We start from the raw sequence: 13,835 nt of genomic DNA on the forward strand, positions 1-13,835 counted from the left end.
GGGATCGAGCCCCACGTCGGGCTCCCTGCTCCATGGGGGGCCTGCTTCTCCCTCTCCCACTCCCCCTGCCTGTGTTCCCTCTCTTGCTGTGTCTCTCCCTGTCAAATAAATAAATGAAATCTTTAAAAAAGAAAAAAAAATAGGGCACCTGGGTGGCTCAGTTGGTTAAGCGACTGCCTTCGGCTCAGATCATGATCCTGGAGTCCTGGGATCGAGTCCGGCATCGGGCTCCCTGCTCAGCAGGGGGTCTGCTTCTCCCTCTGCCCTCTTCCCTCTTGTGCTGTCTCTCATTCTCTCTCTCTCAAATAAATAAATAAAATCTTAAAAAAAAAAAAGAAGTAAAAAATAAAAAAAGAAAAAATTAAAAAAAAGTTATTTATTGTGATAAAATATACATAACAAAATTTACCATGATAACTATTTTTATTTATTTATTTTTTTAAGATTTTATTTACTTATTTGACAGAGAGAGACACAGTGAGAGAGGGAACACAAGCAGGGGGAGTGGGAAAGGGAGAAGCAGGCTTCCCGCGGAGCAGGGAGCCCAATGCGGGGCTCGATCCCAGGACCCTGGGATCATGACCTGAGCCGAAGGCAGATTCTTAACGACTGAGCCACCCAGGCGCCCCCATGATAACTATTTTTAAATGCACAGCTCAGTGGCAGGAAGCACATTCACATTGTTGTGCAACCATGCCACCCTCCTTCTCCAGAACTTTTCATCTTCCCAAGCCTAAACTCTGTCCCCATGAAAGACTGACTCCCCCTTTCCCCCATTCATATTATTTTATGTATTATTTTCATGTCGGATCATCTCAAAAAGGAAAGTCAGATTTCCCACCCAGTAAGAGCATGCGAAGCAAAGACCCACTTCCTTGAACCTCCCCGGAAGCACGGAAGACAAGCCAGAGTGAAGACAAGCCTGTCTCACACCCACAGCGTCCCAGGGAGTGTGCTCTCCCTTGCCATCACAAGTAACAAGCTTGAATTTGTTCAGCCACAAATGTGTTCCTGATGGTCTTTGGGCTTGGGGGGGCGCTGACATCCTTAAGGGTACCTTGGAGGTCCCTGAGCCCTGGAATGACATTAAGCATTGCAGTGACCCAAAGACCAAAGACGCTGGCTCATCCTGTGTGGGGAGCGTTAGGAAGCAGACCAGCAGGAAAACTTTGGGAAATGACAGTAATGAATACCAGCAGCCTATTGCCTCAAATCCTCACTGCTGCTTTCTGAAGTGGTTACCATCCTCAGCCCCATTTCCCAGATGACAAAACAGAGGCTTCAAGAAGTCAAGTCACTTGGGGCGCCTGGGTGGCTCAGTCGTTAAGCGTCTGCCTTCGGCTCAGGTCATGATCTCAGGGTCCTGGGATCGAGCCCCACATCAGGCTCCCTGCTCAGCGGGAAGCCTGCTTCTCCCTCTCCCACTCCCCCTGCTTGTGTTCCCTCTCTCGCTGTGTCTCTCTCTGTCAAATAAATAAATAAAATTAAAAAGAAAAAAAAAGAAGTCAAGGCACTTGCCAAGCTCTCTTGAGCTCTCAGAAGGCAGGATCCTTTGGCCTAACTCCTGATCTTCCTCCCAGCCACCCTCAGAGTAGCTGGGGGACCATTGTGACAGCACCGTCTGGGGGAAGCTCTTTGGTCACAATGGGCAGAGCTGGACCACACTGGGATGCAGCCTTGGAAGGAACATGTGAGCATCCTCTGGGAGACTGGGGACAGAGGGAGCCTCGAGGGTCAGGCCGGTTGCCAAGTGCATCTTCTAAGACTCATTAGTCCCCATGCCACCCCTTGAGGTAAGTACAATACCCTCATCCCTGATGTGGAAGCTGAAGCTCACAGAGCCCAATTACTTATTCCGAGGTGACCTAGCTAGTAACTTCAGTTGTCAGATTCTCCATCAACTATTTGAAGACTTCTCCACTCTCAACTCTTTTCGGTGCCAAAATGATCAAAAAAGCAAACATAGACACTGACAAACTGTGGTCTTGTTATCATGCTTGCTGCCTGCTTTCTAAAGAGGTCGACATGAGCTAGCTGTGAGCTGATGTGGTCTGGGCGGCGGGGGTGAGCCTGCTCCAGGGGGGCTTGGTCTCTGAGTGGCTGGGACGAGGGGGACGAGACTCCTCCGCTCTGAGCAAAGGCAAGAAAGTCCCAGTCAGCTAATTGGGGTGCTGGCAGCCGGGCGCTGGAGATCAGGGAGGTGGAGTGAGAGGTTGCTAAGCCTCAGAGAGTTTGAGGATAGGAAGAGATCCAAGAGAACAACTGCAGAGGGCAGAAAGCCCCATGAGGAGGGGTGTGGCAGAGATGGGACATGGCCAGGACTGAGCAGACACTGGAGGGGAGAGCCATGGCCTTGACCACTGACTGAGGGTGAGGAGAGGGGGCTCCTATCAGACAAACTGTAGAAAGCAAGGGTTCATTCTGCAGCCCTTCCTGGTGCTCACTCTGTACTGACCCCCTCTGGGAGGGGCCTTGGCACCTGCTGTTCCTTCTGCCTGGGATGCTATTCCCCTAGGTACCCAAAAGCTCCTCTCCCACCTTTTTCAGGTCTTTGTCTTCTCGGTGACACTACCCTATTTAAAACTGCAACCCTTCCATCCCACCCCCCCACCCCCGTCCTCCTTCCCTGTGTGATGGTTTTACCCACAGCACTTAGCTCCTTCTCCTAACTCTGCAAATGATAGTAGTACATTTATTCAGTATTGTCTGTCACCTCCTCGCCCCAGTATTAACTCCACAAGGGCACGGCTCTTGGTCTGTTTTGTTATCTGATGTTCCCCCTTCCAAGAACCTAGCACAGTGCCTGGCACACAGTAAGCGTCAAATGAATGATGATATCTCTACTTTCCCTGGGGGCAGGCACGAGGGCTGCGCCTGTTTTTTCACAATGTCCCCAGCCCCGAGGGCCCCGTGCCTGGAACACAGGAAGGAGTAAAAGGCAGCATTGTCCTCAGGCGGCGCTTGCTCACTCCCGTGTCTCCGCCCCCTCACAGGTGGCGCCTTGTCCCCCGATGGTCGCGGTCGCCCTGCTGCCGTGCCCGCTGTCCGGGCGGGACTTCCTCAAGGCCTCGCACTTTGCACTGGGGCCCGACCCGCGGCTGCACATGGGCGCCATGCAATCCACGTCGCATCGGGACTTCGGGGCGCACCCGGGAGGCACCCGCGCACCGCAGTGCCAGGAGCCGCCCCGCGGGTCCCTCTTCGCCCAGGACACGCGCTCGGCGGGCACAGAGCTCGGGTCGGAGACGCACTGTGCGTACGCGCCCCCGGGGCCGTCGCCGTCCGCGCGGTCGGAGACGCGGGAGCGCCCCCTCGCCGCGCAGGCCAGCGGCTTGCGCGTGCACGCGGGCCCGCGCGTCCGCACCGGCCTCTCCACCGTGCGCGCCGACTTCGGCTGGCCCGAGCCGCCGGCGCGCGCGAGCGAGCAGATCCGCGGCGCGCGGCTCATCTTCGACCGCGACTCGGTGCCGCCTGGCGACAGAGCCAAGCTGCGCATCCCGCCCACCACCTACCAGGCGTTTTACGCCCCCCACGACCCGTGCCCACGGTCCCGCGCGCCCTGCTGCCACCTCGGTGAGCGCGCCGGGGCGGCCCGCGCGACTGGCCAACCGCGTGGTTCTCCAGGCGGGCGGGGATTCCGCGCCCTCCCCCAGGGGACATTTGGCTACGTCTGGAGATCTTTTTTTTTTTTTTTTTTTAAGATTTTATTTATTTATTAAAGAGAGATAGGGGCGCCTGGGTGGCTCAGTCGTTAAGCGTCTGCCTTCCGCTCAGGTCGTGATCCCAGAGTCCTGGGATCAAGCCCCGCATCGGGCTCCCTGCTCGGCGGGAAGCCTGCTTCTCCCTCTCCCACTCCCTCTGCTTGTGTTCCCTCTCTCGTTGTCTCTCTCTGTCAAATAAATAAAATCTTTTAAAAAAATAGAGAGAGCGCGCGCATGAGCAGGGGGAAGGGGCAAAGGGAGAGGGAGAAGCAGACTCTTCCCTGTGCGCATGAGCAGGGAACCCCATGTGGGACTCCATCCCAGGACCCTAGGCTCATGACCTGAGCCGAAGGCAGCTGCTTAACCAACTGAGCCACCCTGGCGCCCCTGGAGACCATTTTGGTTGTCATCACCCACGGAGGGGGTGCTACTAGCGGGGAATGAAGGGAGGCCAGGGATGCTGCTAAACATCCTACCATGCACAGGACAGCTCGCCCCGGTAAAGAATTATCCAGCCCCAAATGTCAACAGTGCCGGGCTGAGAAAACCAGGAACCTCCCTGAGCCTCAGTTTCTATAAACACAGAATGACATAGCTCCTGAATTTTTTTCAAGGGGCTGCGCCATGGGTAGAAGTCATGAATGGTGGTTTGGAATCAGACAAATCTGCTAAGTTGCCACCCCAGCCCTGCCACCATAGTAGTTATGTGACTCTGAGCAAGTTGACCTCTCCAAGCCTGGATTTTCCTCGGTGCAACAAGAGCGCCCCACTTCATAGGAGCTGCTGAAGCCAAAGGAGCCCAGAGTGTATGATGCACCTTGCATCGAGTGAGAGCTCAAAAAAGAGTAGCTGTCGTTTGTGATTTTCCGATTCTGTGACTCCAGGGGACCCGCTGGTGCATGTCACTAGTCAGAGTCCCTCCACGCTGGACTCAGGGATTGTCAGATCTGGACTTGACTCTGTTCTGGTTTTGAATTTCCGTGACTTCTGGCAAGTCATTTGGCCTCTCTGAGCCTCAGGAAGGCTGTAAAGTGGGGAGAATTATGAACCCTGCAAATGAGGTTCAAAGCATTTAACCTAGATGCTGGGTTCAATACTTGGCAGTTATTCTTGTTATCATTCCTTGTGTTATTTTTTGGTGTTTTCCACATAGCCCTCAGGCAAGGCTAGTCAGGACTGCCCAGCTCCCCTTTCCAGGTGAGGACTTGCATCCCAGTGGGCCTGAGGCTGCAGGGGCTCAGTGCCCTTCTCTGTCTGTTCTTGCTCATCCTCAGGGGGTCTCAACCCCCTCAGATGGGACCACAGGAGACAGGATGATGGGACCTCCTACCAGAGGCACTTCCAGGCCCTGCCGAGCGCACCGGCCTTGATGTGTAAGAGGGTAAATCGAGGTGGGGCTGGTGCTGTGGGGGAGGGCAGCGATAGGGTCTGGGTGGGGTTGTCCTTCCCACCTCTGTCCGCCCACAGGCCTTCTCCAGCGTGGAACTGGGAGACTTCAAGATTGGCCATGGGCCCATGTGTTCGGAGCAGAAGCAAGCCTACAGGCCCCAGGGTCTGCCCCCAGACAGGTACAAAGGGACGGTGGCCTTCCACCAGGGTGACGGGCTCTCAGCGACTCGTGGAGCGTGCCATCCAAGGCTCTGGGGCTGATACTGTGCCTTTGAAGCCTCCATCCTACAAGCAAGGCTCTCCCACCATTAGCACCCCCACAGCTTGGCCTTTGGGAAGCCGGCCTCTCTCCCATTTCCCGGGAGTTGCAAGGGCCCGGATCAGACGAATCCCCCTGATCTGCAGGTATGACAAGGCCCAGGCCGCAGCCCACATCCACTATGTGAATATTCGTCCTGGAGATGGCCTGTTCCATGACAGGACCACCAAAGCTGATCATTTCTATGCCCCAGAGCCAGGTGAGTCTACTGCCGGCCCTGCCCACCCCTCCCCCCTCCTCCAACCCCCCCCCCCCCAACTTCCTACAGGGGCCTCGCGGGTCTGCTCAACCTCTGCTCTGCCACTGGCAGAGCCTTTTGTCCTTCACCATGACCAGACTCCAGCATCGCACATCCTGGAAGGAAACTGGTGCCCTGGTCCAGGCAGCCTCACCACCTCCATGCATTTCTTCCATGGTCAGGTCAGCCGGAAGGGGGAGACCTTCCCCCGGGGCTCATCAGGGAAAGGGTTTCCCAGGCAGTACCTATAGCAAGTGCAAAGTCCTTGAGGTGGGAGCGAGTGTGACGTGTGGGGGATCTCCTGGGTCTATCTGCAGTATCTAGGGTTAAGTCCCTTAACCACTGGGAGCCTCGGTGGCTCTGTCTGCAAAATGAGATACAGTGCCTACTCCCAGCACCAGCAACGTGGGCCTAGAGAGGGTGTGAGCTCTCCAAGGTCGTAGAGCGCTCGCCTCTCGTCTCCACCCGGGTTTTGGGAGATCCCGGACACGGGAGCTTCCCAGAGGCCATGTGGTCTTACAGCCACCGCCCGTGACCGAACCACCCAGCCGCCACGTGCCTTACGAGAAATGGAAGAGTCACGTGCGTCTAGGGGACTCCTCACTGCTCGAACAGTTCTTCCAGACCTCCACGGGCACGGACTATTGCCCCCGTGGGACGCCAGAGAAGCCGCAGAAAGCGCCCAGTCTCCACTTGCTGCGTAGCAACCTGCCCCGGGGCACCGACGGTGAGCAGGTTGGGGGGAAGGGGCAGGGCTCCCTTCCCGGCCTCAGCTCTAACCCCGCCCCGGCCAGATTCGCCCCGCCCACTGCCCGATTCTGGCTCCGCCTCCTGAAGAGCGAGATCCCTTCCCAGTGACCGAGATCCCAACTCTGACCCTGGACAACCCGCCCCTTCGTGGACTTGACTCCCCACCACCACCACCGTCTCCGTCACGGCACTGCCGCCTGCATGGCCGTAGGCCCGCCCCTCTCCATATCTGCCGTCTCCCGACTCTAACCCCTGCTCCTCTGTCAGACTCTGGCTCCGCCCCCTCACCGACTAGCCCGCCCTGCCTGCCCCCTCACTAGTCTGCGCTTGCCACGCCCCTGGCTCCTCCTCCGCCCCGCCTCCTAATCCATCTTCGCTCCAACTTCAGCGAGGGCGAGGGCTTCGCCCTGAAGTCCTACTCCATCCTTAATCTCTCACGTTCCTGCCCAGGGACCATGCCTCTCCTCCCTCAGCCCCTCAGCTCGACTACCCCCACCCCAAATCTCCAGAAACAGATTTTTTAACCACGAACCAGAAGATGCTGAAGCCTCATAGAACAGCTCCGGCCTCCGTGACTGAGGACATGCTACAGCGGGTGAGGGACGGGGAAGGGTACCTCCCTGACCAGGTAACCCCCAAAATCAGTGTAGCTTTATCTCAGGATGATAATGTCGTCACCTCAGGCCCAGAATTAGTATCAAGTCCTTTCAGGGTCTCTCTAGGGTGACCCCAGGCACAGGGTCATCTTAATGTCACCCCAGCCTCAAGGTCATCCCTAGCTCACCTCCAGGGTAGTTAGTGTCAGGGTCAGCTCAATGACACCTTTATATCACCAGCCACAGTTATACCCCCAGCTGAGGGTTAGCTCACAGTTGCCTGGGTCACCACAGTCCGGGGGTCATTCCAGGGGTCACTGGTTTCTCTCCAGCTCCTGGGTCAGCCCAAGCTGGGGTACCTTTTGCCCACCTCCTCAGAGCCCAGTCATCAGCCTTTGCTGCTCCCAGGTCGTATGGGGGCCACGGGGTGGGCCAGGTAGGTCCACCAGCCTCCAGGCTGTCCTGCCACGCTGACCACCCTGCCTCCACAGTGTAAGTATGGCCACATTGAGCCCCCGCTGGGTGGACAGCGCTTCTTCTCAACCCAATACGAGCATGAGTTTCCCTCCAAGTACCAGGGCCCAGCAGTGCTGAGATTGGTCAATCTGCAGGACAGCCATGTGCCTCTGGGCTCCCCTCGCCAGTGGGGCTGTGGGGCTGGGAAGGTAGACCCTTGGGCCCCCCAGGCCCCCACCTACCCATGCCCTAGCCAGCAATAAACAGTGTCTTGGCAGCATCCCACCCCACCCTCCATCAGTCAGCCATGAAAGAGGATGCTTCGTGGGTTGGGGACGGTACAGGAGAGAGTGACTCCATCAAATAACCCTGAACAGACACTTCCACGGGCCCTGAAGATCGCCCCGCTCTGGGCAAGGAGGCCATCCCAGCTTGTGCAAAGGCTTGGCTGTTGGACTCAGTGTAAGGTGTTCAGGTGCACCAACAAATCTGAATGATGTGAAGAGAGGAGTCATAGCTTTGAACAGGGCAGTGTAGTGAAGGGCTGAGAACAGATTCCTAGGGCTGAATGGACAGAGTCCAAATCTTAATTCCTCTGTCCTGGGTAGTAGTCTTGGGCAAGGCACTTAGCCCCTCTGAGCCTCATCTGTTTGCTCATCTGTAAAGTGGAGATGAATGGTAGCTCTCTCATTAGAATGTTATAAATGAGAAATGTACACACTTCAGTGTGTGTGGCTGGGGGTCAAGGAGGGAGAGAGCACTTCCCTTCTCAGCATGAAGGTATGGAGGAAAGAGGAAGATGAGGGTATGGGAAGGAGCTTTCAATCATTGAGAGAGGGGGTGGGGTTCAGAGGGGGGAGACTGAGGGGGTGGAGAGGCTGAGAGTGACCCAGCAATTTCCTCCATTGTGGGTGAAAGCTGGAAGCTCAACGGTGTGCTGGCTGGCTGGGCAACTGGTCAGAGCTGGGTCCAGGGACAAATCAACAAAAGCCATCATGATATGATCAAGTCCAAGGGAGGAGGTGTCCAGCCAGGGACGAAATGAAAAGGGTGGAAAGGAGGAGGATGGGGTGGAGCTCCATCACTGATGGGGCTTGACAAGCATGTCAACAAACGGTACCTTGGACAGCGCCCCCATCTTGAAGGTCTGGGTGTGGTGAGATTGGCTCTGTCCACGATGAAATGGGCCTCAGCGGCCATGCCCAGGGCCTGCTTCTTTCGGCTGTTGGGAATCTGGTTTCAGGGAATGAACATGGCTCCCTGACTCTATCCCTGACTCTGTAATCAGACCTTCAAAGACCAAGGCCTCTTGAGCCACCAAAAGCCAAGCTCAAGCCAGGCCAGGAGCCCTTTCCCCATGGGCAGCAATTCTGTGAGGCCAGGTTGTCATTTCCTAGCTCACCTCCAGGGTAGTTAGTGTCAGGGTCAGCTCAATGACACCTTTATATCACCAGCCACAGTTGGTGTGGAGCTAGGTTGTCACAGGAAGAACAGGAGTCCAGCTTTGGGTCCCACAGAATAAGATGGCCCTTTTGGCTGCTCTCCTATTATCTATGCAAGGGTCTGCTAGCTGCAAAACACCTCTTCTGTTTGCTTCCGCTAAAGATCTACATGACACACTTCTGAATTACCTCATGATGACTCAGGATTTCTCAATCCCAGTACTATTGACATTTTGGATGGGATCATTCTTTATTGTCAGAGGCCCTCCTGTGCACTGTAGGATGTTTAGCATCATCCCTGACCTCTAATCACCATATGCCAATAGCATCCTCCCTTTACCCCAGCCAGTTGTGACAACCAAAAATATCTCCAGGCATTGCCAAATGTCCCCTGGGCCGCGGGGCGGGGGGGGGGGGGGGGGGGGGGGGTTTGCCCTGCTTGAGAACCACTGCAATAAACCCATCCTGCAGTGATCCCCAGGACAAAATCAGACTCTCCTGGTGAAGCTGGTCTGTTTGTTGATCAGACTACTCTTAACTAAAAGGCTTTTCCTTTTTGCCTTGCCTGCCAGGAAGCTCAGAAAGCTTACTTTGGTATTCATTTCCATGTAGCTCTGGTTGCAGGAAAATGTGTGCTCCTGCCTGGTTCTATGAATGGTTTAAAGCAACCCAGACACCGGATGAAAAATAATAGGTAGGAGTTCCAAGGAGGCAGATTTCTGCACAAATTGAAAGATTTCTAACAGTGGAACTGACTAGCCCCGGGATGGTTGCTAGGAAAGAACAGGAGCTTTACTAGAAATATTTTTAGTGCAGAAAGATACTTCATCATGATTTGGGATGTATTTTATGGATTTATGTCTATCCCTCCCTATATTCCACTCACCCTTCCCCACACCAAAAAAGGCATTTCATATCAACTACAAAAACCCAAAAGGCTTATAGACCAAGATGAATAAAGTAGGATTGCACATGGGAGAACAGATTAATTTTTAAAGGAAAACATCATGGAGCAGCAGAATTCAGACCTGCCACTTCCCTGTCTTTCTGTCCTTAGGCAAGTGATGTCATGATCTGCCCCTCTTTCCTTGTGCATAAAACGGGGCTGGCAACAGTTCTTCCTTCATAAAGTGGGTATAAGGTTTAACTAAAATGCACATGTGCCATTCTTAGAACCTAGCATTTGGCTGCAGCTTGATGACATGTGCCCCTATTTTTTTAATGTCTTAGGTCATTTTTGTTGCAAGTGATGGAAACCTGGCTCGCTCTAGCTCAAGTAGAAAGGGATTTTTATTGACTTTGTTACAAAGAAAACCGCAGACCCCAAACGGTGTTACTTGGGCCAGGCTAAGTCACCAAACCAAGGGTTAATACCTAACCTAATTGCAGTTTCAACCTCCCTCAGAAATATGTCTTAATCTACCAATTGGGAATTTTTTGATAAGCACCAATAAGGTAATCTGTCACACGGGCCTTCTTCATGGACAGAAGGTGAGGTAATCCACCTAATAAGATCCCCTACCCTTCCCCTAAGGGAAAGTGACTTTGCCTGGAACAATTCTTTTCTTTTGCCTATAATTTTCTTGCCCTAACCCCCTTCCTGTAAAAACCTTCCAATTTGTACAACTCCTCAGAGTGCCCCTCTATGTGTTAGAAGGGATGCCACCTGATTCATAAATCTTTTTAAGATTTTATTTATTTGATAGAGAGCGTGCAAGCGAGTGAGCACGGGGGTGGGGTGGGGTAGGGGCAGAGGGAGAAGGAGAAGCAGGCTCCCCGCTGAGCAGGGAGCCCATTGTTGGACTTGATCCCAGGATCATGAACTGAGCCGAAGGCAGATGCTTAACCAACTGAGCCACCCAGGCACCCCCATGAGCCATTTAATAAAGCCAATTAGATCTTCAAATTTATTTGGATGAATTCTGTTTTTTATAACTTAGAAATAAGAAAATCTGGAATCTACCTCACCACCTCGCAATCCTGTGTCCCTCCAAGCGGTGGCCAAAAAAAAAAAAAAAAGATGCTGGCAATCCAAATCCTCTTCATTAAAGCCTCAAAGGAAGAAGGAGAGGGTCTTGCCCCAACTCCTCTTATTGGAACTTAAAGGACACTCTAATTGGCCCATTTGAGTCACATGCCCAGCCATGAGCCAATCATTGTGCCCAAAGGGATAGAATGCTATGATTGGATGGCCCAGCTCACAAGCCCACCCCTGGGTTATTTGGTTCCCCAGACCTCACCAGGATCTTTGATCCTGGAGCCCAACTTTGCTGGACCCTGTCTCCTAGCAACAGATCTGTGCCTGCCCATCCCCTTAGCATCTCTATTGCCCCAGGTTACAATCTGGAGGGTGGAAAGATAGCTAATAGGCTCTTCCCAATGGAGGGTAATTGTATGTTTATAGACAGGGACTGTTCCGTTTTACAGAGTAGCCTGGGGCATCGAGTGCCCCCTGGTTCTCCAATAATCCCAGTCTTATCTCCCACCTCATTACTAATTTCCTCTTTTAGCTTGGGGCGGAGAATTCAGCTCAGGCAATCACAAAATCAAGCAGATGCCAGTCTCTGCTGCAAGATGTAGAGGCAGCTTGCGTCTGTCTGGGGAGACGTTGATGAAGGCGCCCAAATATTTCAACATCCTGCCATTTTTCTCCAAAGCCCCTCCAACCACAGTCTCAAGAAACACGTGGTTAGAGTCCCAAGATAAAATAGGCAAGGTTTTTTTTTTTTAAAGATTTTATTTATTCGAAAGAGAGAGAGAGAAGGGGGAGGAGCAGAGGGAGAGGGACAAGCAGACTCCATGCTGAGCGCGGAGCCCGATGTAGGGCTCCATCTCAGGACCCTGAGATCACAGCCTGAGCCAAAACTAAGAGTTGGATGCTTTAACTGACAGAGCCACCCAGGCACCCCCAAGGAGGCAAGATTTTTTTTTTTTAAGGTTTTTATTTATTTATTTGACAGAGAGAGAGACAGCAAGAGAGGGAATACAAGCAGCAGGGGTGGGAGAGGGAGAAGCAGGCTTCCCGTGGAGCAGGGAGCCCGAGCGGGGCTTGATCCAAGGACCCCGGGATCATGACCTGAGCCAAAGGCAGACGCTTAACGACTGAGCCACCCAGGCGCCCCAGGAAGCAAGATTTTAATCAGCTTATTTTTCTGCCACATAACAGAAATTTCTTGTTTCTTGAGGAAGGCTCTTCTCAGGGCAGACTGTATGCACTGCATAAATCTAGGGAGTCCCATTCACTTTATAGTGAATATGTGTCTGTGGTGGCCCTGCCCCTCTACCTCACTTTGCTCTGCCAGTTCCACATTTTAGGTTACTTCCCACAATACCCTTCCTTTTCCAGGTACTAATTCTAAATTAGTCAGTCAAGACTGTCATCGATTCAAGGGACAGAAACCCACTAAAAACCAGCCCAATGCCCAGGAAATGTGTTGGCTCATGGTATTAGAAAGAATGAGGGCTTTTGGCCTCAGGTATGGCTATATCCAGGAGCTCAGCCAACATAGACAAAACTTTCTCTTCAACTCTCACCTATACATCCTGGTGTAGATTGGCTCCAGTCTTCAGGCATGCAGACTGTCTTCCTGACAACTGGGGAAGGGGGCTGCAGGTAGGATGAGGGCCTATATACAGCTTATGATCCGAAAGGAAGAATGAGACCCTCCAACATCATGTCCTCCAACCTAATTATTACGGCCAGGAGATGGGGTTCTCTGATTGGTGCGTTTAGACTGAGTGATACTGGGGGACTGTGTTATGTTGGAGTAGTGGAGAAGGATCCACAAAGGGAAAGTAACGTGCTGATAGAGATACTTAGCAGACAGGGGCGCCTGGGTGGCTCAGTCGGTTAAGCTTCTGACTCTTGATTTCAGCTCAGGTCATGATCTCAGGGTCATGAGATGGAGCCTTGCATCGAGCCCCACGTAGGGCTCCGTGCTCAGCGGGGAGTCTGCTTGAGATTCTCTCTCTCTCCTTCTGCCCCCCCCCTTCTAAAATAATAAATAAATAAATCTTAAGAACAAAAAAAGATACTTAGCAGACAGAAACAACACTGTCATCACAAGCATTATTTGCTATGGGATCCTCCAGGAGGTGGCAGGATGAGGAACCCCCGACATAATCCAATTTCAGTCTCAGATCTCTCAGATATGCTGTGGGCTTTTCCACGGAAAGGTGGAAAGCCAGTTTCAGACCTTGAGTTCAGCACAGATCTAGAAGGTTCAGGAAAGAAGAGGGAAGACTCCTGGAGGCCTGATTTGCTTGAGGCTGTATTCAAGGGTAGGTGGTGTCAAAATTCACGCAAAGACCATCAGAAATACAGCTGTAGTCTTAGCTCGCTAAAAAGGGAAGATCAGATACCAGGAACCATGGGTGCCTCCATAAGAGGGCTTTGGGGGACAGGAGGGCACCTTATAGGATGCAGGCATGTGGGGTGGGGGGGTAGTTTTAAAGAGAGTTGAAGAAATTCTCGGTTGGTGCTGTCGGGAAGCAGGGAGCGGATTGGTGACTGGGGATTTTGGTGATTTTTATCTCTGCAGTGGGAGGATGCAAGGGGAGCTGTCGTTGGTAAGAGGCGGTAGTCATCGCGTTAGTCCGGGCGAGGAGGGTGTGTATTCGTTTTTGTGGTTGCAGAGTGTCCTTGTCTCTGGCTCGGTTCAGACGTGGTCACAGAGCGGCCTTGTGTGATCATTGTTTATATTCTGTGACCGTTGTTTATGCTCAGTGAAGAACATCACGGCCCAGCTGGCAGCTGCCGGGGCTAGTTTTCACTCCCTCTTTGCGGGGATCTGTGCCTCCAGGTAAAGTCTGCCCAGGGTCCTTCCCCGCTTTGGCCTAGGCTTCTCCAGAGATCATCACTCCAGTGGGCATCAGACACAGGGAGTCCACCAGTGACAGCAGTGAGTGACCTATCAGCTGGGCAGGAGGAGGAAAACACTCAGG

At 53.2% G+C, this 13,835-nt stretch overlaps 1 protein-coding gene across 1 annotated transcript; it reads left to right on the forward strand.

Annotated features, from left to right (window-relative positions):
- Positions 1–2,664: 2,664 nt before the first annotated feature.
- Positions 2,665–8,236, forward strand: SAXO5 (stabilizer of axonemal microtubules 5). The gene is made up of 8 exons (XM_045902248.2): positions 2,665–3,573; positions 4,976–5,082; positions 5,169–5,269; positions 5,496–5,608; positions 5,720–5,829; positions 6,170–6,374; positions 6,907–6,992; positions 7,485–8,236. Exons 1-8 carry the CDS (start codon positions 2,829–2,831, stop codon positions 7,710–7,712), a joined length of 1,695 nt encoding a protein of 564 aa, XP_045758204.2. The 5' UTR covers positions 2,665–2,828; the 3' UTR covers positions 7,713–8,236.
- Positions 8,237–13,835: the final 5,599 nt, after the last annotated feature.

Source organism: Mirounga angustirostris, unplaced genomic scaffold (assembly GCF_029215605.1).
Source record: "Mirounga angustirostris isolate CCGP_5_RB_7025 unplaced genomic scaffold, mMirAng1.0.hap1 SCAF_1, whole genome shotgun sequence".
NCBI lineage: Eukaryota > Metazoa > Chordata > Mammalia > Carnivora > Phocidae > Mirounga > Mirounga angustirostris.